This window comes from Euphorbia lathyris, chromosome 6, assembly GCF_963576675.1.
Source record: "Euphorbia lathyris chromosome 6, ddEupLath1.1, whole genome shotgun sequence".
NCBI classification, from domain to species: domain Eukaryota; kingdom Viridiplantae; phylum Streptophyta; class Magnoliopsida; order Malpighiales; family Euphorbiaceae; genus Euphorbia; species Euphorbia lathyris.
The window spans coordinates 82,319,419-82,341,637 of NC_088915.1; the positions used below are offsets into that span (position 1 = coordinate 82,319,419).

Consider the following 22,219-nt stretch of genomic DNA (forward strand, 5'->3'; position numbering starts at 1 on the left):
TTTTTTTTATTAAACCATATATACTTTAATAAACTATCATTTCTTGACTTTTATCTAATTTATAGATAATGATAAACTATAAATAATAATAATAATAATAAATAATGATAAATTATAGATAAATAATAATAATAATAATAATAATAATAATAAATTATATATAAATAATTATAATATAATAAATAATGATAAATTACTGAATACTGAAACTGAATGCTGAAACTGAATGCTAAAACTGAATGTTGAACTGAACTGAACTGAATTGAATTGAACTGAACTGAACTGAACTGAATTGAACTGAACTGAACTGAACTGATTGTTACTGAAATTAAATGATAAAGAACAGGGCCTTAGACTGATTTAGAAAATCGATAAATATAATTAGGTCTAAAATTATTCCGATGGACCGATTTAATCTAACCATGTCCACCCTAACTCACTTGAAATATCTAATGTATTGTATCTTTACTTCAAAGACCATTTCAGATGGTACAAAATTAAAAATCATTCGAAAAGAACCCTCAAGAAACATTGAAAATATGTGAAAAAGATCATACTAATTTTATTACAATTTTTTGGTACCAGACTCATGTTTAATATACTCAAATCATATAAATTAATTCAGATTTGTGATGAAAAGATTAATATCTACATGAATATGTGAAAACAATGTGCCATAGAATAGAACTTAAGATTCTATCCGGATTAGGAAAAATTGTGTATAAGATTTATCCATATTCATTTATAGAATAGAACTTACGATTTCTAAATAATTAGAGAGTTTTTTATTTGTGATCAGAAAATCAAATTTCCTTTCCAATTATCATAATAAAAAACCAATTTTTTAAGGAAAAATTTCAAATACAATGAATATCTATCAGTTTTTTTTTTTTTTTTATTGCAAATCGAGTATTGTAATTCTCATTTGTTAGCAAAATCAATTACTTTTAGGATGATAATATGAGTTTGATTGTTGATACCGTTAAAATAGAAAATTTCAAGGATTAAATTTGCTTAGTATGAAATCAATTTTTTTCTAAGTTTTACTTTTTAAACATTTACTTTCTCTCTTATAATGAAACAATATTTATTTGACCTCAAAACTCATCAAGTTGAAGAAATAAAATTGCTCAAAACACTAATAATTCTTGAAATTTTCATTTTTGAGGTCATCAACGGTTAAACTGATAGTGTAAACTTAAAAGCTCTTGGTTTGTTAATATCGAGTGGCCAGTCCTATTTCTGCAATAAAAACACCACAAACATCGATCTATAAATCGATGAAATCACAGTAATTATATTTGAAATTTATTTATTTTAGTTAATATATATTTTCAAAAGATTGAAAATATAGGTGTTTGATTTTTAAGGGGAAAAGTACAAAAATAAACCTTATCGTCTGGCCGGTTTGCAAAAACAGTCCTTGTGTTTTAAAAGTTTGTAAACATGGATTCTATGACATCGCTCCATTTTGGTGTAAATAGTCGTGATAATAATTTTTGACACAATGATTGAGTTTGTAAACTATACATACACCGGGACTGTTTTTATAAATCCCCCAAATCACAACTTTCCCATTTTTTACTTGTTGGTGGATTACTTTCTCCTATATATATCACCCATTGTCATAGCTTCTCCGAGTATTCTTGCAAAACACAGAAAACCCTCACTCCCAACTTTATTCTCCGGCCCGCCGGTAACCCTCAGCCGCGGTCTCCGATGGATGTGTTTTTTGAAACCAAAGGAAGGAGAACATTCTGCATTGAATTGGGATACTTTGACACAGTTCTTGAGATCAAAGAAAAGGTAGAGAAATATCAAGGAATACCAGTTAAGATTCAAACCCTAATTTTGAATGGAAAAGTTCTTGAAGATGAACGTGACATTGAGTATTGTGAAATCTTCCATCGATCTCAGATTCAGCTCCTCGTAGCTTCAGAAAACAATCAAATCAAACCCAGACTCAAGATCCAACAGAATTAAGTAATTTCTAATCTTCTTAATCGGGTGATTGTGGAATTTGTAACCTTCCTTTCTTTTTGCTTATAATTTGATTATTGATGACCGTAAAAAATTGTTGGGGTCTTTTATAACTTTCTGTCATATTTGTAGTCGTTCTGTTAATAGTGTTGCTCATAATCTTGCTAAGTCCTCCTAATTCATGTTTTTCATCAACCTTCCTTTTTTTCTTTTTTATTACCGTTTGATTATTGATGACTGTAAGAAATTATGTGATATTTGTTTAAGTCCTCAATATTGATGTTTTGTATGCTTATTCTCTTTAACGGAAATTTATTTGGTTTAAAAAAAATTATACCATTAATTAAGTTTACGGTAAATTACACTTACGGTTACTGAATTTTATTCATTTTAATATTGTTGCCACTGAACTTCAATTTTTAACGGTATGACCACTGAATTTTACACTTTTTAATACCGATGGCCACTTAACGTCTCAAAACGACCGTTGATGGTCTCATAATAAAAAAAAAATCGAAGAGTTAATGATATTCTAGGGAACTTTAATTCTTGTAAATTTTCGTTTTGAAGTCATTTAGGTGTTGTTTGGTTAAGAGGGAGAGTGAATTTTTAGAGAGAGAAAGTTCCAAAAAATGTGATTTTGAAAAATAAAAAATGTGGTTTCATGGTAAATGTCGTTCTGATCAACTTTAATTCTTATATATTTTCATTTTGAGATTGTTAACGGTCATTTTGATGATTTAGTTAAAATTGAATGAGCACTGGTGTTAAAAAGTATAAAGTTTAGTGACAATGTCATTAAGAATTGAAGTTGTGGATAAAGTTTGAGTGGCCATATGTGTAATTTACCCATAAGTTTATAATAACGTAGTGTGTTTGTTCCATTTTAGCCATGACATGTATGATTAATTGCTTTAGATTTAGGCTTAATTAGGGTTATTATAACCCACCAAATTTCAACTCATCCAATCCATGAAAAGTAGTGTTAAGTGGATTATAATAGGTTAGATGGATTGAATGGGTTATGAATTTTATATTTGATGGTTTATCATAATCCATCTCAATAATCCGTCTAACCCACTCAACCCATATAATTATATATATTCTCACATTGTTTTTTTATTTGTCTCATTTATTTCTTTTTTTTTAAATGTGATTATTCATAGATATTTTTTTAAACTGAAAAAATGAAAATCGTAAAACCGGAGAATTGAGAAAACAAGAAAAAAATTCTAAAACAGAAAAAAGGCATACATGAATCGGACATGACACCCCAATCGGTGGTTAATCGGGCGAATCCACAAATTATTTCGATTGATGTACTCCATTAAAAAATATGTTTAAAATTTTAAATGGATAAAAAAAAACAATGTTGGCTTAATTAAATAGAGTTTTGAAAAAAACTAGAAGACTCTTTTTATTACGTTGCAACTAAAGACTACAAATTTTATTACTTTCAATTCCTAACTTTTTTTTAAGTGTTTCTTTCTCTACTTGAGGATAGGGATGTTCAAAAACCGAACCGGACCGAAATAACCGACCGAACCGATGAATTTCGGTTTTTAAATCTATATATTAGGTTCGGTTTCAGTCTTAAATATTTAAATATATCGGTAATATCGGTTGGTTCGGTTGTTATGATAAAATAACCGAATTGACCGAACCGACCGAAATAGGGATTAATTATATAATAGTTTATTTACAGTCCATCATTTTAACTTATATATTAGTTTATAAGATTTACTTATATATAATAGACGATTGTTTAATGGATTTAAGTTTATTATGTTAGTGTTTCCAATAATTACTTGTATGTACTGTTTTTTTAAAGTAATTCCTAATATACAATAGTTACTGCATAACAAATGTAATTAACATATACTTCTTAAATATTGATATTTTAGTTATATAAAAATTAAATATTGTTTCAGTAATATTATGTATACATTCAACATTCATGGATTTTTTAATATAAATTTTATAATAATATAATATAAAATAAAAATAAGAAATAATTTATTTAATAAAGGATAAAACCGAGCACCGAACCGAATCCATATATTCGATTCGGTTAGGTTCGGTTTGTTAATATTGTTCGGTTAGGTTCGGTTTTAATTTTAGGTGCTATTTCATATTCGGTTAGTTCGGTTCGGTTCGGGTTTCAGACCGAACCGACCGTTGAACACCTCTACTTGAGGCATTTAACCACTCAAGTCAACTTTAATTAGTTATATGTACAAACTTAGTTATTAAAATTTTAACAAATTTTTTTTTGTAGTTATGGTTGTAACACACTATATATCATAGATTCGATGTAACATTTAAATAACAGTCAAACCAGGATAAATTTTTAGTAATGTAAGAGTAAAATTGCTTAGAATCGTTAGAGATAAATATGTATTATTTCGTATATTAGAATCAAATCTATATTTTTATGTAAACGTTGGGGTCAAATTTAATTTTTATCCCCATATTTAATTATTATTTATTATTATTTGAGATTTATGGTTCGATAAAAGTAAAATAAACAAAAATATAGTTTAAACCACATAATGTCAATTTAACTTTTTTTTTTTTTAATATTTAACCTGCACAATTTGAGATAAAAAAAAAAAACAAGAAAAATAGTAAAGAAAACAAAATAAGTTTCAACCCACTATAATCCATCCAACCCATATAACCCAATTCACCTAACCCATCTAAAAAAATTTATTCCAACCCATATAACCCACCATAACCCAGAAGTAGTTTTCTTATGTGGGTTGGGTAAAAATCTAATTATAATCCACCCAACCCAAGTTTGAACACCCCTAGGCTTAATACATAATTTGCCTCCTGAACTTGTCCAAAATGGTTGATTGACCCTCTGAACTTTCAAAGTGTCTCGATAGCCCCCGAACTTGCATAAAATGTTTAGATAGCCTCCTAAACTTGTGTAAAATGTAATCAATTAATCATTCGGTTGTAAAAAAAGTAAGTCAAATGCGGAAGTTATGTGACACACGCCTTAGAATGTTATTATATACTTCACAAAATAGATTAAAAAAAGTTAAAATATAATTTCTTACTTATTCAACTATAAAACATTTTCTTCTCTAATGTTATAATCGCATATCCTAACGTTGGTCGTTTTACTTTTTTAAGATGCGTGCAACATATCTTCCGTATTTGATTTACTTTTTTACAACCGAATGATTAATTGATTACATTTTATGCAAGTTCAGAACCTATCGAGATACTTTGAAAGTTCAGGGGGCCAATCAACTATTTTGGATAAGTTCAGGGAACAAAAATGATGTATTAAGCCTTAGATTTACTCTTTTGGAGTTGTATCAAATGTGTCGTTAGTTAATGGGTGCGGTCTCGGACGATACGAGTATGTGGCCGTACAGTCAGAGACAGTTGCTTAGGGCCTCCGATTTTAGGGGCTATAATCCCCAATATATTTCAATTGGGAAGACTTCCAATGTTAAATATATTTCAATAACAATAATTCTAGATCTCAATTGTTAGAATGATGTATATAAATAATTATTATTCTCTATCAGAATTTAATAGTAATCGTATATAGAAAATCAGAATGTAGCTAATTAAAATGGAAATTAACAATCGACAACATATTTCCTTTCATTTTCAATCAATGTTTCTCAACAATAATAGCACAATAATAATATAGTACTCCAAAATTTATTTCACAACTTCCCTCTTAACACCAAGGGTAAAATATACAAAAATCTTGGTTTGCCCCAATTTACAAACACCGTCCTGCGGTTAAAAACTTGTAAATAAGGATTGTGGTTCGTGCAATTTGCAACTAAAGATTTGTGAGTCAATTTTTCGGTCAAAAAATACTTGTGATCTAGTTAATTTGTAAAATCGTGCCTTATTTATGGTGTAATTTGCAAAATTAGACCTTTTAATTTCTTCAAATCGCTCCTTTTTGGATAAATAGTCACGGTAATAAACTTTGACGGAATATTGAATTTGCAAACTCTATAAACCGTAAACCTCATTTTGCAAGTTTTTAAATCACGAGACTGCGTTTGCAAAACAAAAAAAAAATTAATAATAATCACATATCATGTGAAAACATCATGTGAAATTCCATTTAAGGACACATCTATATAAATATATTGTCATCTTACTATCCATACTTTGACAGAACACAATAACTAAATTGTCATACGAAACTGTTACAATGACAGGTTTTAATATAACATATTTCATATCATATTTATAAAAGCCAATGCTTCACTCACTTTAGTAACGGTTTAAATAAATTGACTGTCATTCAAATATAAATAATGTGACGGTTATAATTAATAATTCTGTCATCATAACAAGAATAAGATGACAAAAGGCAAATAATCACTTGTCATGTGAAGCTATTAGGGATGACAGAAAGCGACCATCGTATGAAGTACCAACAGATGGCAGCGAGTCCCATGATAGTTTTAATTTCTTTGGGACAACGGTTTTGAACCGTCGTCTGGAGCAGCTATCGGCGTAGTGGACAAAACTAAGACTGGAGGAGGACTGGAGCAGCTATCGGCGTAGTGGACAGAATTAAGTACTAACATTTTGTTTTGGTTTTGTTTGTGATCGTGAAAGACGGTTGATATCTACATACGGTAGATAGTTCTTCAGAAAAGGTACACATGTTTAATCTCATTTAATATGAAATAGCGATTAATGGATCTTGGAAAAAAGGAAATAAATAAATAAAATTATGTTTCCGTCGCACCTTCGTTTATCTATTTTCCTTCACGAGCACCTTCGTTTATGCTCTTTCTAGTCGTTTTGGTCCCATTATGGATTTTGCAAGGTTTTTTACCTTTTTCATTTCTTGTTGTAATTGTTCTTTTTGTATCTAATGAAGTTATAAGCATTTTCATCAAAAAAAAAAAAAATTTCAATGACAATCAGTTCAGTTCAGTAGCAATCAGTTCAGTTCAGTTTAGCATTCAGTTTCATTATTCAGTTCAACATTCACTAATTTATCATTGTTTTTAGGGTAATTAATTTATTAGTCCTTATATTTTGACAAAACACACGGTTTAGTCCCTGTATTTTAAAAAACACACGATAAAGTCCCTAACCTTTTTCTCGATGAACTGTTTAGTCCCTAACATTTTTTCTCGGTGAACTGTTTAGTCCCTAGCTACCGTTAGACTCTCATGAAGATTCTGTTAGTCAATTTAGATTTGCGTTCTTCTTTTCCTTTAAACTCTACTGCATCTGAAATCAACTTTGAGTGTTCTTCTTCTTGATTTTCTTCTTAATCGTTCAAATTTGTAAGCATTAGGTTTGTTTTTTTTTCTTGTTCTCCATATAAATAGCTTCTTCTTCTAAATTGGATTTCCTCTTCTGAAATTTGAAGATAAATAGTAAAGGGTAATTTAATCATTTTCAAATTCATAAACGGTAAAAAATCTAACAAATAGACGGAAGAACTAAACAGTTCACTGAAAAAAGGTTAGGGACCTTACCATGTGTTTTTAAAAATACAGGGACTAAACTGTGTGTTTTGTCAAAAAAATAGGGACTAATAAATTAATTACCCTCTTTATTATAATTATTATAATTTATTCTTATTCTTATTATTTATTATAATTATAATTATTTATATATAATTTATTGAATGTCCCAACTACATTTTATTTGTTTTTAATCATCTTCATTAATTTCATCATCATCGTCATCTTCATTCTCCGCTAGACGTGATTGAATGAAAATTTATATTTATATTTGAATAGAAATTTATATTCATATGAAAATTTGTATTTTTATTTAATTTCACAAGCTTTAAATTGTATGTAAATTTGTGTTTGTATGTAATTTGTATTTTTAGTTAAAGATGCTGTTTGATAAAACTGAAAATTAAGTGCTGAAAAAATAAGTACTGAATTTTAAGTGCTGAATATTATAAGTGCTGAAAATATTGAATGATTTAATTTATATAAAAATATTAGTTGATAATGTTTAACTTAAAATGTTAGTTAAATATTTTTACTTATCAAAATAAGTGGTTTTTAACTTAATTAACTAATTTAAGTGGTGGAGAAACAACTGTTATCAAACGCACTTAAAATAAATAAGTGCTTAACATTTTAATTTAAGCAATTAAGTGGTTTATCAAACAATGCCTTTTATTTAATTTCATAGACTTTTATCCAGCCGATCATTTATTTGATATTCAATTTAGTTTTATCTTGGGATAAGGTACCAAAATAGACCTATGGTTTTGGAAAAGTATCAATTTAGGCTCTATGTACAAAATAACACCAATATAGGGTTCACGTTTAAAAAAAAAGATATCAATTTAGGCACCGAGAACGGATTGGACACGTTATTTCTATTACTCCGTTAAGTTTAGATTTCTCCATCCACGTACAATTGACAGAACTTAACGGAGTATATCAACGTCGTGTCTCGTTCCATTATCGAGACCTAAATTGGTACCCTCTTTTAAACGTTAAATCTATATTGGTGTTATTTTGTACGTGGAGCCTAAATTGATACTTTTCTAAAAATCATAGGCCTATTTTGATACATTATCTCTTTTATCTGTAATAATATATTTATTTTGATACTTTTATTTATTGTTATTATTAATATTAGAACCATTATTATAAGTTTATTAATGTCTAATATTATTATTAAAATTAAAATTATTTTAAAGTCTAATATCATCATCATTATGGTTAAGTTCAGTTAAGTTCGGTAACATTCAGTTAAGTTCAGCAGTATTCAGTAGTATTCAGTTCAGTTTTTTTCAGCGATAAAGAACAGAGTCTAACTCTTATTAACCTTCATTTACTCTCAACAAAAAAAACTCTCAAACAATGTTTCGTTTGTTTCCATTTTTCGAAACTGCTTTTTACCTTTCAATATTAAACATGAGATAAAAAATGTTTGATAAAATTCCGAAACAGAACAACTAATTGCACTACTTAAACAACAAAAAGGAGCCATTTTTTTTTAATTATGGGTTAAAACTATTCATATAACACCTCTAAATTTTTTTTTTTTTTTTTGATAATATAACACCTCTAAAATTAAATGAGCTATATATGCTCATTTTATGTTATTAACTGAAAAATCCATTAAATACTTTCATAAACTGAAATAATTTCAAAACTAGAAAAGATTTATATACAATCTAAGAAATCAAAATCCCATTTACTAAAATCAAAAGATCAATCCAGATTTGAATATACACAGTCAAACATCAGATTAAGATTCATATATATCTTTTCATTTCGCCAAAATCGGATAATAGTTAAATAATTATCCATAAAAACCCTTTCACTTCCACCATTTTATTTCTCCCTCAGCCGCCGCCGCCATTTCCACCACCGTCCGCCACCGTCTTCCATGGATGTTTTCTTCGAATCCCAAAGAGGCAAAACCTTCTGCATTGAATTAGGTTATTTCGATACAGTCCTTGAAATCAAAGAAAAAATTCAAAAATACCACGGAATCCCAATTACCACTCAAACCCTAATTTTCAACAACCAAATTCTCGAAGATGAACGCGACATTGAATTCTGCGAAATCCTCCATAACTCCCATATCCAGCTCCTGATCGCTTCAGAAAACAACAACGAAACCAAACCCCAAATCAAAACCGAAGAAAACGACACCGTTTCACCCCCTCCGAAGAAAATCAAACTCAGCGTCAAAATCCCGTCGTTAAAAACCCATGTTCCGTTAGAAATGGACCCCGACGACACCGTTTTACGTCTCAAAGAGAAAATACACGAAATCGAGCCGGTTTCCGTTAACAGAATTATCCTCCACTCCGGGACCGGAGGAGATTTGCCGTTGCTGGATGGCCGATTGTTACGTGAGTGTGAGTTGGTTGATAATAGTGAGATTAATGTGAATATAAAGCCGTCGCCGTCACCGGCGCCGGTGCCGGTGCCGGTTCCGTCGCCGATGGCGACGGGTTCAGGGAGTGGACAAGGTGGTGGTGGTGCGGTGGGTGGCGGAGGAGGGAAGAAGTTGAAATTGATGGTGCAGACGAAATGCGGGACGAAGAAGATTCCGGTGGAGATGAATGCCGCGGAGAATGTTGGGGAATTGAGGAAGGAGTTGCAGAAAATGCAGCAGAGGATGCAATTTCAGCTTCCTCAGGAAGGTTATTTTTTTATATATAAACAGAATGTTATGGATGATGAACGGTCGTTTAGGTGGCACCATGTTTGTCAAGGTGATACTATTGAGATCTTTAATGGTAGTGTTACCGGTGGATCTTAGGATCCGTTTGTTTGCTGTTACTGTTTACTGTTGTTGCTGTTACGGTTTTCTGTTGGGTCCATAGTGTTACTTATGTTAATACAACAATCCATTTTAGTTTTTTTTATATAAAAATATTAGCATTTCGAAACTTTTCACGGAAAGTTTATTTTTAAGCTTTTAATGAATACCAGTAGTTTCCTACCAAACAGTGGATGCTGATTAGTGTGGATGTGGACATGAAGTTTTTATATTAAGCATTTGGTCTTCCATATCAGTTGAAGACCCTCAATTCATATTAGAAATTGTGACCCCACTTAATAATTAAAATAGTATGGTCTTTTATAATAATATTTATAGATCCATGTTACACTTGGAAAAATATGTATGAAATGTTCTCCATTTAATATAGAGAACCGAGTGCTGCTAATAATTTCCTGTGGACATGGATTAAAGGTACCGTTGTGATGGTACGGACCTCCAAAATTATCTCGTGATTTGGTCGGAAAAAATGAGCATCAGTTGTATTTATTTGAACAAAATTGTTTTTTTAAGTGAAAAGGTAAACAAGAGTATGAAAATGAACTACCAAACACCCCCTTAGTTATTTAGATTATTTTTTTTATTAATTTTCATATTCCATATTAGATATTTAGGTAAATACTTTATTAGTCCTTAATTTTTATTATATTCAATTGTTTAGTCATTCAAATGTATATTATTATAATATAAGGACTAAACAGTGTGTTAGGTAAAAATATAGTGACTAACAAATTATTTACCCTATACATTTTACATATCAACAACAACATTTAATCACAATTGTACCAAACACTAATAATCAAACAGGCAACTACAAACAGCTAACAACAACTGCAAACATCTAATTGTAACGGCTAACAGCAACAGTTATTAGCTAACAACTAAACAGATCCTCATTCTTTTGTTTCTGAAAGAGAGAAAAAAAAAAGATAGTAGTACATGAAGGCAAGCTACATGTCTTATTAGCGGAGCACTTCTACACTAGTCGTGGAGTAGTAAATTTAATTACTCCGAGAGTATTGTAAAATATTTTGTTAACAGAGCACTTCTACACTAATCATGGAGTAGTAAATTTAATTACTTCGAGAGTATTGTAAAATATTTCTTCTAGCTGGCAAGATTTTTTATCTATACATTGACAGAGAGGATCATCAGATTCTGTCGACTTGATGAGAAGCTAATTGACCTCATACATTGTTGATTTTGTCCGAACGGGACGATGATTATTCGTCTCCGAATGAGATTCACCCCACTGGATGGTGATGAACTTTGACAAAGTAAGTTCATCCAATGGTAGAAAAAACAAAGTAAAGCTTACTTTGTTAAAAACAAAGTAAGCATAGAAGACGCCACTTTACAAGTATTACTCTCTCCATTTCAAAATAAATTTATATTTAAACCAAATCAAACATATTAAGGAAATCATTGATTTGCATTAAATTCAGGGAAAAGTATAAAAAATAAACCTTGTGGTTCCACTCGTTTTCAATCATAAACTATGTGGTTTAAAAATTTGCAAATAGGTACATTGTGTTACGTTTCGTTAGCAAACACAGTCCAAACTGATTAACGGTGTTAAAAAAATCAAAAGTCAAAGGACAAAGAGTTATTTTTGTGCTTATATTTGTTTATTTTATAAATTAACCCGCTTATTATCTAATTATCACAAAAAAACACAACAAAAACAAAAAAATCAAACTTACAATCTCCTCATTCTCTCACATGTCTTTAATCTATTTTTTTTCTCCCTCTAAACATAAGCAGATAAAAGTTTTTTCTAATTCCTTCCTTCTCTTGTCGTGTATATTTAGAGAAAATGTTGTTCAATTCATGAAAGATCCAATTGCCTTAGCAATGGAAGAACCAATCTCCACACTTGAACCTTCAACCCAAGAGAGTTTCCAGTTCGAGAACCTTCATTGCTGCTTCTCGTTCTTCTGATTTTGTAATTTGAAGAATGAGAGAAAGAGAAAGTGTTGTTCCATTTGAGATTTCGTGATTTGAAGAAATGGATTGAAGATGAAGAAGAATGAAGAAGAAGAGAGAAGAGAGATGGTATGTTTGATTTTTTGTTTTTGTTTTAGCGTTTGTTTGTGAGAATTAGATAATAAAGGGATTAATTTATAAAAATAAAAATAAAAATAAAAATAACATTTTGCCCTTTGACTTTTGACTTTTTTTAACATCGTTATTCAGTTTGGATTGTGTTTCCTAACGGAATGTAAGACGATGTACCTATTTGCAAATTTTGAAACCACGTAGTTTATGATTGAAAACGAGTGGAAGCACGTGGTTTATTTTGGTACTTTTCCCTTAAATTTATGGAACATAGACTAAAATACCATTTATATCTCTTTATTAATAATTCTAAATTTTTGTGTCACTCATTAAATTGAATCACTCTCTATACATTCAAAATTAAAATGATAAAAAGTGCAATTAATATTAAATTTATTAATAACAGTACAATAGAAAAAAGTTATATTGAAAACTAAATCTAATGCCCTTTTAGATGACGGTTGCTTTTTATCATTTGAAATAACCTCAAATGACATAAGCCTATTGGTACGCTATCATATTACGTGTATTCCGATGACGGTGTATTTATTATTCTCGTCACCTATAAGACCATTGAAAGACAGCCTACTAAACAAAAATGTCAAAAAAATATTGAGAAATTGGCTTCTTGGTTACAATGATGACAGTTTACATATTGATTTCTGTCGTTGTAGCATGTTACAGATGACATAGGACTTACTCAATTATGTCAATAGATTTTTTTCCCGGATAACGGATTGTATTCATTATTTGTCATCATATTGTTCTTTATATGACATTTTTTTAATTCAATGTGGCTTTCTTTCTCCTTTGCCTAGTATTTCAATGAAATTTCTGGATACTATTCGGATTGGCTTAGAAGTCAATTCATGTTTTTACCTGAATAATGACATAGACATATTCAATAAACATCAAATTTTATATATCAAATATTTGAAATCAATTACAGACAAACTATTGCTCATAATTTATATACACGAGTTTAATTCAATTTCCGAACGAAGCACCAATTGTCCCATCAAGAACGAAGCACCAATTGTCCCACCAAGCATCATCTAGTCCCCGGAATCCTTCCGAGCTTTAATCCACTACTGAGCTCTTTTGGGTAGAGCACAAACCCCTTACAATAGTCAGCGAGTATATAGAGTACCGCCCTCTATATCCTATACTCAATACTATCTACCTCTGAGTGCTAAATACTGAGCAACTCAGAGTCTCATAACAATTTTAGAATTGATAAGGTTTTGTTCTAATAACAAAGAACACTTTGAATGATCTAAAAACTAATATTTTACATAAGAAATGAGAGTTGGTGTAAGATTGCTTTGCTTTGCTTTTGCACAGAACTTCAAGGAAGAATTTGGTTAGCGTTTCGGCTTGTTGAAGAACTGCGTCGATTGAAGCAAATAAGAGGCCTATTTATAGTGACACTTGAGCCATCGGTCATTTCAAATTTCGAAATAACCATTGGAGGGAAGCGGCTCATCTATCCCTTTCATTCCTCAGTGCTTTGTGTCGCGGCCAATGAGAACGTAGTCTTTTATGTCTTGATCAGTGCTTCAGTTGCTTTTGGCTAGTAAGCGTTAGGTTGTCTCTCCATTTTAGGCAAAGATTCCTAGACAACTTTTCTGTTGTGTCTGATCCTTCCCTCATTTAGATTAGCTTTATCCCCAAGTTTATCAAGTCAACTTCTGCTTTGTCTTCTTGTCGGTTGAACTCAGCGGCTTCATTGTGAAGGAGTTAGCTATCTTCTGGATCCTTCCACTTGTTGGGTTGAGTTAAATCACAAGCTTTTGATCTGTTTGAATTTGCTTGGGACTTGACCTTGCTTAATGGGCTTTGGGCTTTTTTTTAATGTCTTTCACACTTGTATAATTAAATACTCCAAACAATACTCAACAAACACATTAGTAGCAAATAAATCAAAGCAATTAAATTTAATGTGTTGGAATTTTATCTTAGGGATTTAATTCTAATTTAAATAGATTTGTCAAATCAAATTTAGTGTGGAAATATGTTTCAACAAACTCCCCCATTTTGATGTTGGAAAAAATATTAAACTTAGAACATAGCGTGAAGCTCCCCCATGATTGCTGACCTTATTTTGGCTTCTGAGTTCTCCCCCATAAGGGTTGGCCTACTGACTTAGTTTTGCTTTAGACAATTTAAGGTTTAAATAGCAAAGCTGAGTTCTTAGGTCAAAAGCAGGTCAGTTTAAGAACATGTTCATTTCACTCAGTCCTGATACTTGTAAAAGAAAATATTATATTAATTAGGCGTGATCAGGTATCAGAGTTGGGAATGAATTTCAGATGTCAAGGACGCTGAGTTAAAGTACTCAGTGGTTTATACTTGAATCATGTTCTTAGGTTGAGTTATTTGTTCAATATCTTTTAAGTATTAGACATTATAAGCAAGTCAAGATATGTGTAATGAAGTCAGTCGAATAAAGGCATAATCAACACAGTATAGAAATGAAGAGTACGTTCAATAGATAAGCAACACAGTAGATAAGCACATCAACATTTATACAGATAAACAAAAAGAAACTAGAAGATCAAAGAAGCTAAGCTATCTAGATATCTAAGGGGTCTATCTATTTCTTAATGTTGCACCAAACAGTTTTGGACTTTCTTGGCTGTCGTTGCTGTTGTTGATGTTGTTGCTGTTTAGGACCGGAGGAAAAGGAGTGAGTGTGTTGAGTTTGTTACTCAGTAGTACGACTCATGTGTTCTTCCTTAGCTTTCCCTTTTTCTTTCTCCCCCTTTTTGCCAGCATCAGCACTGGGTGGAGAGGTAGAGGGAAGAGATTGTCCAGCAACTCCGCAGGTTGAAAGTTTAGTTGAAAACTTTTTGAGCTCACTAGAACTTGCGGATAGTCCATTGAAAAGAGCCAGACCAGCGGGCATTTGAGATGAGGGTACAACACCAGTTGCGCTCATGTTGCTGAGCATGAATTGGAATGCTTTAGTATGCCAAGACATTGAGTCAGTAAGCTGAGTGATGCACTGCTGATGAAGGCTTAGTACGACGATGTCATGGCTTCGATGTTGATGTGACAGTTGTTGGACATACTCATGAGTTTGTTTTGTATTATGGTAGATGGCAGAGGTCTTTTTGTCAACAACTTCCATGGCGGCACGGTTGATGTTGAGGAGTCGAATTGCCTCACCGACTTGATCAATGGTGCACTCAAAAGAAGAGCTGACTGTCTGCTGAACTTTAGAGAGCTCAGAACTCAGCTGTTGGAAGTGAGAGTTCGCTTGATTAGAGGTCACAACATTTGAGTTGATGTTTGAGAGAACCACGATCTTCTCCTCAAGACAGTCCATGTGCTTGATCATCATTAATTGTAGTGCTGACATGCGATCAACAAACGCAGAGTAGCGTTGCTTAGAGACTAATGCAGTTAATTAATTGAGGGGTCCTTTGATACAGTTGAGCTCATTCAATAGCTGCATTGTCTCACTGAGTGGAGTGGACTCAGTAGATGTGGTGGCAGAGGTCGAGGTCTGAGACTTAGCCATGTCATGGGCCCGGTCAAAAGCAGCTTGAAGAAGCCGTTTGCCTTCCTCAGTGGCATTTATAAAGGATTGTTAAGGAGTTTCCCTTTCGGGGTCAGTATTAGTCTCAGCACCCTTTTCCTTGTCCTGCTTGGTAGATATGGTTTGCAGTTGAGGAGTTGGGACATGAGTTTCAGAATTACTGGTTGCATGCTCAGTGGTGGAAGAGTTGGGAGCAGCGACATTGGATTTAGTGAGCCCTAAGTTGGGTTCAGATAAGGCTTGTCCTTTTGGATCAGGAATAGAGGCTTGATTTTCCCGAGTTGAGGACTCAGTCAGTGGGGCTTGTTGGAACAATGGGAAGATGATTTCAATGTTGTATGGGTCAAGAGCTTGATCGTCAATGGTATTCGTTGCCGCATTAACGAAGTGGACTTTGGGCTTGTTTCTCTTCTTTTTACATCTCCTTTATCGGCTTGAACGATGGTGTTTGTGTTTAGGAGAGGAAGTGGGGATAGGAGCTGGTGATGAAGGAAGAGTTTGGTTTGTCTGAGCAAGTTCCTCGTCAGTGTGGAGTGGTTCATCCTGCTGGTCAGTGGATGGTTCAGTTGTGAAAGGAACGGAGTACACAGCAGGTGGTTATTGAGACGGGGCAGAGGTAGAGACGGGAGTGACCTCAGTAGCCATCCCTTGTGATTTGAGGAAGTGAGAGTCCTCGGGTATAGCAATGGCCAGCGGCGCAGGTGTCAGTGGCTTGACCCTTATAGTTGTTTTCTTCTTTAGAGGCTGCTCATCCTCTAAATCCTCAGTAGAGGGCCATTTCTGCTGTGTCTCAGCAGGAGTAGGCTCAGAGTCTGGTTTGGAGACTCTGACCTTCTTGGTTACGTCCTTGGGGGACTTAGGCTCAGGAGATTTAGGCTCATCAGCCTTTCGTTTCTTGCCCTTGCTGGGCTTGGCAGCTTCAGTGCCTTCCTCCTTCTTTCCATTTGGCACTTGCACTCTACTATGTGCAAGAGTCTGGAGACACTCGGTAGTGATCTCGGTACCTTCCTCAGCCTTCTCACCCTCAAGATCAATCTTGTGGTGCTTGAGAATGGCTGTAATGAGTGAGCCCAGTCTGAGCTTCACATTACTGCGTTGGAACGCACCGACTAAGAAGACCGGCATATTCAGCGGCTTCTTCTCCAGCATGTGCCAGATTATGCACTTCTCAAAATTGGAGGCAGATGTGGTTGAATTGAGTTTTGGAAAGAGGAAATTGGTTATCATATAATGGGCTTGCCTCTGAGGTTGGGAGAGGGAAGTGGCGGAGGCTTCACCAGTAAAGCCCTTAGGCTTGCAGTACTCCTTGTCATAGTTAACATCTTTTTCATGCCCAACTTTTCGGAGCTCAGTTCCTTCATCTTTTAGCTTCAGCAGGTTAGCTAAATATGTTGGAGTAATGGTGAACTCAGTGCCCTTGATAGAGCTGACCAGGTGGTCATAGTTGTCGTCAGCAACCTTCAGATTCTTATAAAACTCCTTTATAAGTGCGGGGTAAGTGATTCCGGGGAGACCAAAGAGGGTTCCCCATTTTAGGTCAGCTATCCACTTGCAGAAGGGCTCAGCTGACTTAATGAACTCAGGTGAGAAGCATCTAGAGATGTGGATTTGAGGATTTTTGATCTTCTCCAGTACCTCGTACACAGTTAAGAAAGTTCGTGGTTTGGGTGTTTTTCCAGCCTTTTTAGGTTTTGGCTGAGATGACTCAACATGCTGCTCAGTGGTGTTCTAAGTTTGTTCAGTTCGAACTTCAAGCTCAGCGTGTTCAGTTTGCTGAGTTTTAGGTTGGTCAAGATCCTGGGTTCCAGTCTCAGGTTGTTCGTTATGTCCGGTGTTCGATTGATGTTCAGGAGAGTCTTCGTAGTCAACTTGTTCTTCCTCAAGTGAGGAAGGATTGATGTTAGAGGCTATGTCCTCATATTACTCAGAGCCGCTGGAGGAAGTTTGTTCATTGTGAGAAGACATGGTGTTTTTGCGATTTTGCAAAGGAAGAAGGATAAAAGTTGAGAGAGAGAGAGAGTGCGAATTTTTCAAGCGTAAGGAGAAATGAGAAAAATTTCTTCTCTATTTATAGCCGAAGATGAGAGAGATGAGGGGTAAGAGACCCAACAGTCAAAATTTTAACCACTCAAAGCCATTAACTCTGACATTAATGCTAATTACGGCACTTGGTTCCTTAATGATGATTATTACATCATCCTAGTCACCACCTAGATACACGTGCTAAACTTTGAGGATATGATATCTACTCAGTATCAATTCAGAGTATGCAAGTCAATTTATCACTCAGAATAGTTTATAATCAGTTATTGGAGAGGATTAAACATACTTATTGCTTCTCTCAGCGTGCAGAATTGTTCACAAGCCAGTGGCTTTGTGAATATATCAGCGAGCTGCTCATCAGTTGGAACGTAGGTCAGCTTGATCTCACCCTTGAGTGCATGATCTCTGATGAAGTGATGTCTTATGCTGACATGCTTCATCCTGCTGTGCTGAATTGGATTTTTGGATAGGTCAATAGCGCTCTTGTTGTCACACTTGACCTTAATGGTTTTTGTCTTTACTCCATAATCATCCAGCTGCTGCTTAATCCAGGGAACTTGAGCAACACAGCTTCCAGTAGCAATGTACTCAGCTTCAATGGTTGACAGGGCTACTGATGACTGCTTCTTGCTGAACCAAGACACAAGACTGTTCCCGAGAAAGTGACATCCTTCTGAGGTACTCTTTCGTTCCAGCTTATCTCGTCCATAGTCAGCGTCGGTGTATCCAATGAGTGTGAACTCAGAAGTGTTTGGATACCATAAACCTGCATTCACTGAGCCTTGCAAATATCTAAGGATTCTTTTTAAAGCTATGTAATGAGATTTCGTAGGGTTAGCTTGATATCTAACACAGTAGCATACTGAGAACTGAATATCTGGCCTACTTGCCGTGAGATAAAGTAGAGAGCCAATCATACCTCTGTACGGCTGTTCAAGCAATTTTCTGCCACGCCTCTATCGATTTCGAATAGGTCAACTATAGCAGAGGTCAAAGATTCCGTGGGAAAGGTAGATGATATTTCTGTCTACTGACTTACTATGTTCATCGGCTGAGAGGACAGTGTCAGTACCCATAGGGGTTGATATTGACTTACAATTTTCCATGTCATATTTCTTTAATATCTCCTTTACATATTTTGTTTGGCTAATGAAGATTCCATTCTTTCCTTGCTTGATTTGGAGTCCAAGAAAGAAGTTGAGTTCTCCCATCATGGACATCTCAAACTCAGTTTGCATATGTTTACTAAATTCCTTGCAAAAGAGACTCGTTAGTAGCACCGAATATAATATCATCAACGTATATTTGTCCAATAGGGTATCCTTACCCTTTTTCTTTATAAATAAGGTTGTATCAGCTTTTCCTCTGACATAATTTCTAGTCAGCAAGAAGCTTGTTAAGCGTTCATACCAAGCACGTGGTGCTTGCTTCAAGCCATACAGAGCCTTCTTGAGTTTATAAACATGGTTTGGGAACTTTGGATCCTCAAACCCTGGAGGTTGATTAACATATACCTCCTCATTTATAACTCCATTTAGAAATGCACTTTTAACATCCATTTGAAATAATTTAAAGTTCATGAAACTGGCATAAGCACACAATATTCTAATATCTTCTAACCTTGCCACTGGGGCAAAAGTCTCACCATAGTCAATACCTTCCTGCTGACTGTATCCTTGAGCAACGAGTTTGGCTTTGTTCCTGACAACATTTCCTTTCTCATCAAGCTTGTTTCGGAAGACCCATCTTGTTCCTATTGTCTTCTGACTCTTAGGATGTGGCACTAAGTCCCAAACTTCATTCATTCTGAATTGGTCAAGTTCCTCTTGCATTGCACTCATCCAGAATTCATCATTCTCAGCTTTTGAAAAGTTCTTGGGTTCCAGAACTGAGACAAACGCAACATTGCTGAGGTACCTCCTTAGTTGATTTCTTGTCATGAGGTGATTCTCAGCAGCATCAAGAATGTTGCTCTTAGAGTGTCCTCTAGGGATTCTGACTTCTCTCGGTAGTGTAATGTCCTCAGTGTTGGGTGTTTCAACAGTGTCTGCATTAGTAGATTTGTCAGCAAAGATAATCTCGGTTTCGTTTTTACCTTTGGTGAGTCCGAGTGGAAATGACTTAGGAGTGGTGCTCAGCTCAGCAGGTGCTGGGCTGGGATCATCTTCTGAGATCTGATTGACCTTCTCTACAGGGTTAGTCTCAGCAAACTCAATATGGACTGACTCTTCTAAGACTTGAGTTCTTTTGTTGAAAATTCTATATGCTTTGTTGTTAGTTGAGTAGCCCAAAAAGATGGCTTCATCAGACTTGGAATCAAATTTGGCAAGATTGTCTTTAGTGTTTAAAATAAAACATTTGCAACCAAAGGCTCGAAAATAACTTATGTTAGGTTTTCATCCTTTCCAAAGTTCATATGGGGTCTTCCTCAGTATAGGTTTGACTAGAGCCATATTGAGTATGTAGCATGCTGTGTTGATAGCTTCTCCCCAAAAGTACTTTGGAAGCCTATTTTCACTCAGCATTGTCCTGGTCATTTCTACCAGAGTTCTGTTCTTCCTTTCAACTACCCCATTTTGTTGAGGAGTTCTAGGAGCAGAAAAATTATGGTCAATGTCATTGGTTTCACATAATTCATCAAACAATTGGTTCTTGAATTCTCCACCATTATCACTTTGAATATGAGCAATTTTTAAGTCCTTATCGTTTTCAATTTTTTTACACAGGGTTGAAAACATCTCAAATGTTTCATCCTTGCTACTGAGCAAGATGATCCATGTGTAGCGAGAGAAATCATCTACAATGACTAAGGAAAATCTTCTACCACCCAAGCTCAGTGGCTAGACTGGCCCGAAGAGATCCAAGTGTAGTAATTCCAAAGGACGCTTGGTTGACACAATATTTTTACTTTGAAAAGATTTTCTTGTTTGTTTCCCATACTGACAAGCATTGCACAACTGATCCTTTTTAAACTTGAGTTTTGGCAATCCCTCAACTAGTTGCTTTCTTACTAATTTGGCCAAGAGGTCTATGCTTACATGACCAAGTCTCCTGTGCCATAGCCAGGAATTTTCTTCCTTAGAGACTAAGCATATTTCTTTTGAAAAATTCTTTTCTAAGTTCAGCATAAAGACAATATCAATTCGTGGAGCAGTAAGGATTAGGTCATTAGTTTTGCTCTCAATAATTTGACATCCAGATGCATCGAATATGACCTTCCTACCGCTGTCACACAACTGAGCTACGCTCAGTAGGTTATATTCAAGCCCTCTGACTAGGGAGACATTTTCAATAGTTGGGTTTCCTCCTATGGTTCCTGACCTTACTATTTTACCTTTTTTGTTGTCTCCAAAACTTACACTTCCTCCACGTTTGTGCACAAGTGTAATGAACTGAGTTTCATCACCCGTCATATGCCTTGAGTATGTGCTGTCAATATACCACAGTTTTGACTTCTCAGCACACCTCAGGCCTACCTGCAATGGAACTAGTTGCTTTTAGGTACCCAAATCTTTTTGGGTCCTTTCTTGTTAGGCTCAACATGCATTGCATTATATTTTACTCGGTGGCGACACACTTTCGTCGTGTGGCCTTTCTTCCCACAAAAGTCACTGTGGACATTTTGATGAGGGTACCATCTGCTCTGACTAGCACCTTGATACTGAACATTTCGATGGTAATTCTTTTTATTCGGAACCTTGAGTTAGTTCTGAATTGATGTGATGTCCTTCTTGAGTTTCTTAGAATCCTTTTGAACTTCCGAGACAAACCTATGCATGATTTTAAGATTTTCATCTTGCCTGGTATTGTCTTGGAGGAGATGTCGGAGGTCACTGAGTTTGACTTCCTTAATCTCATCACACCTTCTACTGAGTGCTCTTACTTTCTTGTTACACTTTTTAACAAGGGAGTAAAGATCACTCAGTGCATTTATCATTTCATTTCTAAAGACAGGGAGAGATATTACCTCAGCAACTTGGTCATCATTCTCAGAGGCATACGAAGGCTCAGGCTGCTCAGAGGCACATGACTCATCAATCTCATCAGCCATGAAACAAATGTTTACTGTCTCAGCAGCACCGGCTTCAGAGGAATATAACTCATTGCTCTCACTCCATGTTGCCACCATTGCTTTCTTACCATTCTTTTTCTCTTTCTTCAGAGTGGGGCAGCTTGACTTAATGTGGCCAGGTTGATGACATTTAAAGCAAGTGATAAGCTTTGAGCTCTCCTTTCTGACTTTTTTGTCATTGTACTCAGCTTTGTACTTGTCATACTTCTAGTATGGCTTCTTTCCATATTTTTCATTTT

General features: G+C 34.4%; 1 protein-coding gene across 1 annotated transcript; it reads left to right on the forward strand.

Annotated features, from left to right (window-relative positions):
* The first annotated feature begins 1,719 nt into the window (after positions 1-1,719).
* On the forward strand, positions 1,720-10,276 carry LOC136233785 (polyubiquitin-like). The gene is made up of 2 exons (XM_066023475.1): positions 1,720-1,943; positions 9,318-10,276. Exons 1-2 carry the CDS (start codon positions 1,720-1,722, stop codon positions 10,240-10,242), a joined length of 1,149 nt encoding a protein of 382 aa, XP_065879547.1. The 3' UTR covers positions 10,243-10,276.
* The last annotated feature ends 11,943 nt before the right edge of the window (positions 10,277-22,219 follow it).

Excerpts from the sequence above, each read along its gene's own strand:
- LOC136233785 (XM_066023475.1), top strand. The coding sequence starts at position 1,720 with ATGGATGTGTTTTTTGAAACCAAAGGAAGGAGAACATTCTGCATTGAA. Across the intron at positions 1,944-9,317 it reads CTCCTCGTAGCTTCAGAAAA|CCGCCGCCGCCATTTCCACC; the intron begins CAATCAAATCAA and ends TTTCTCCCTCAG.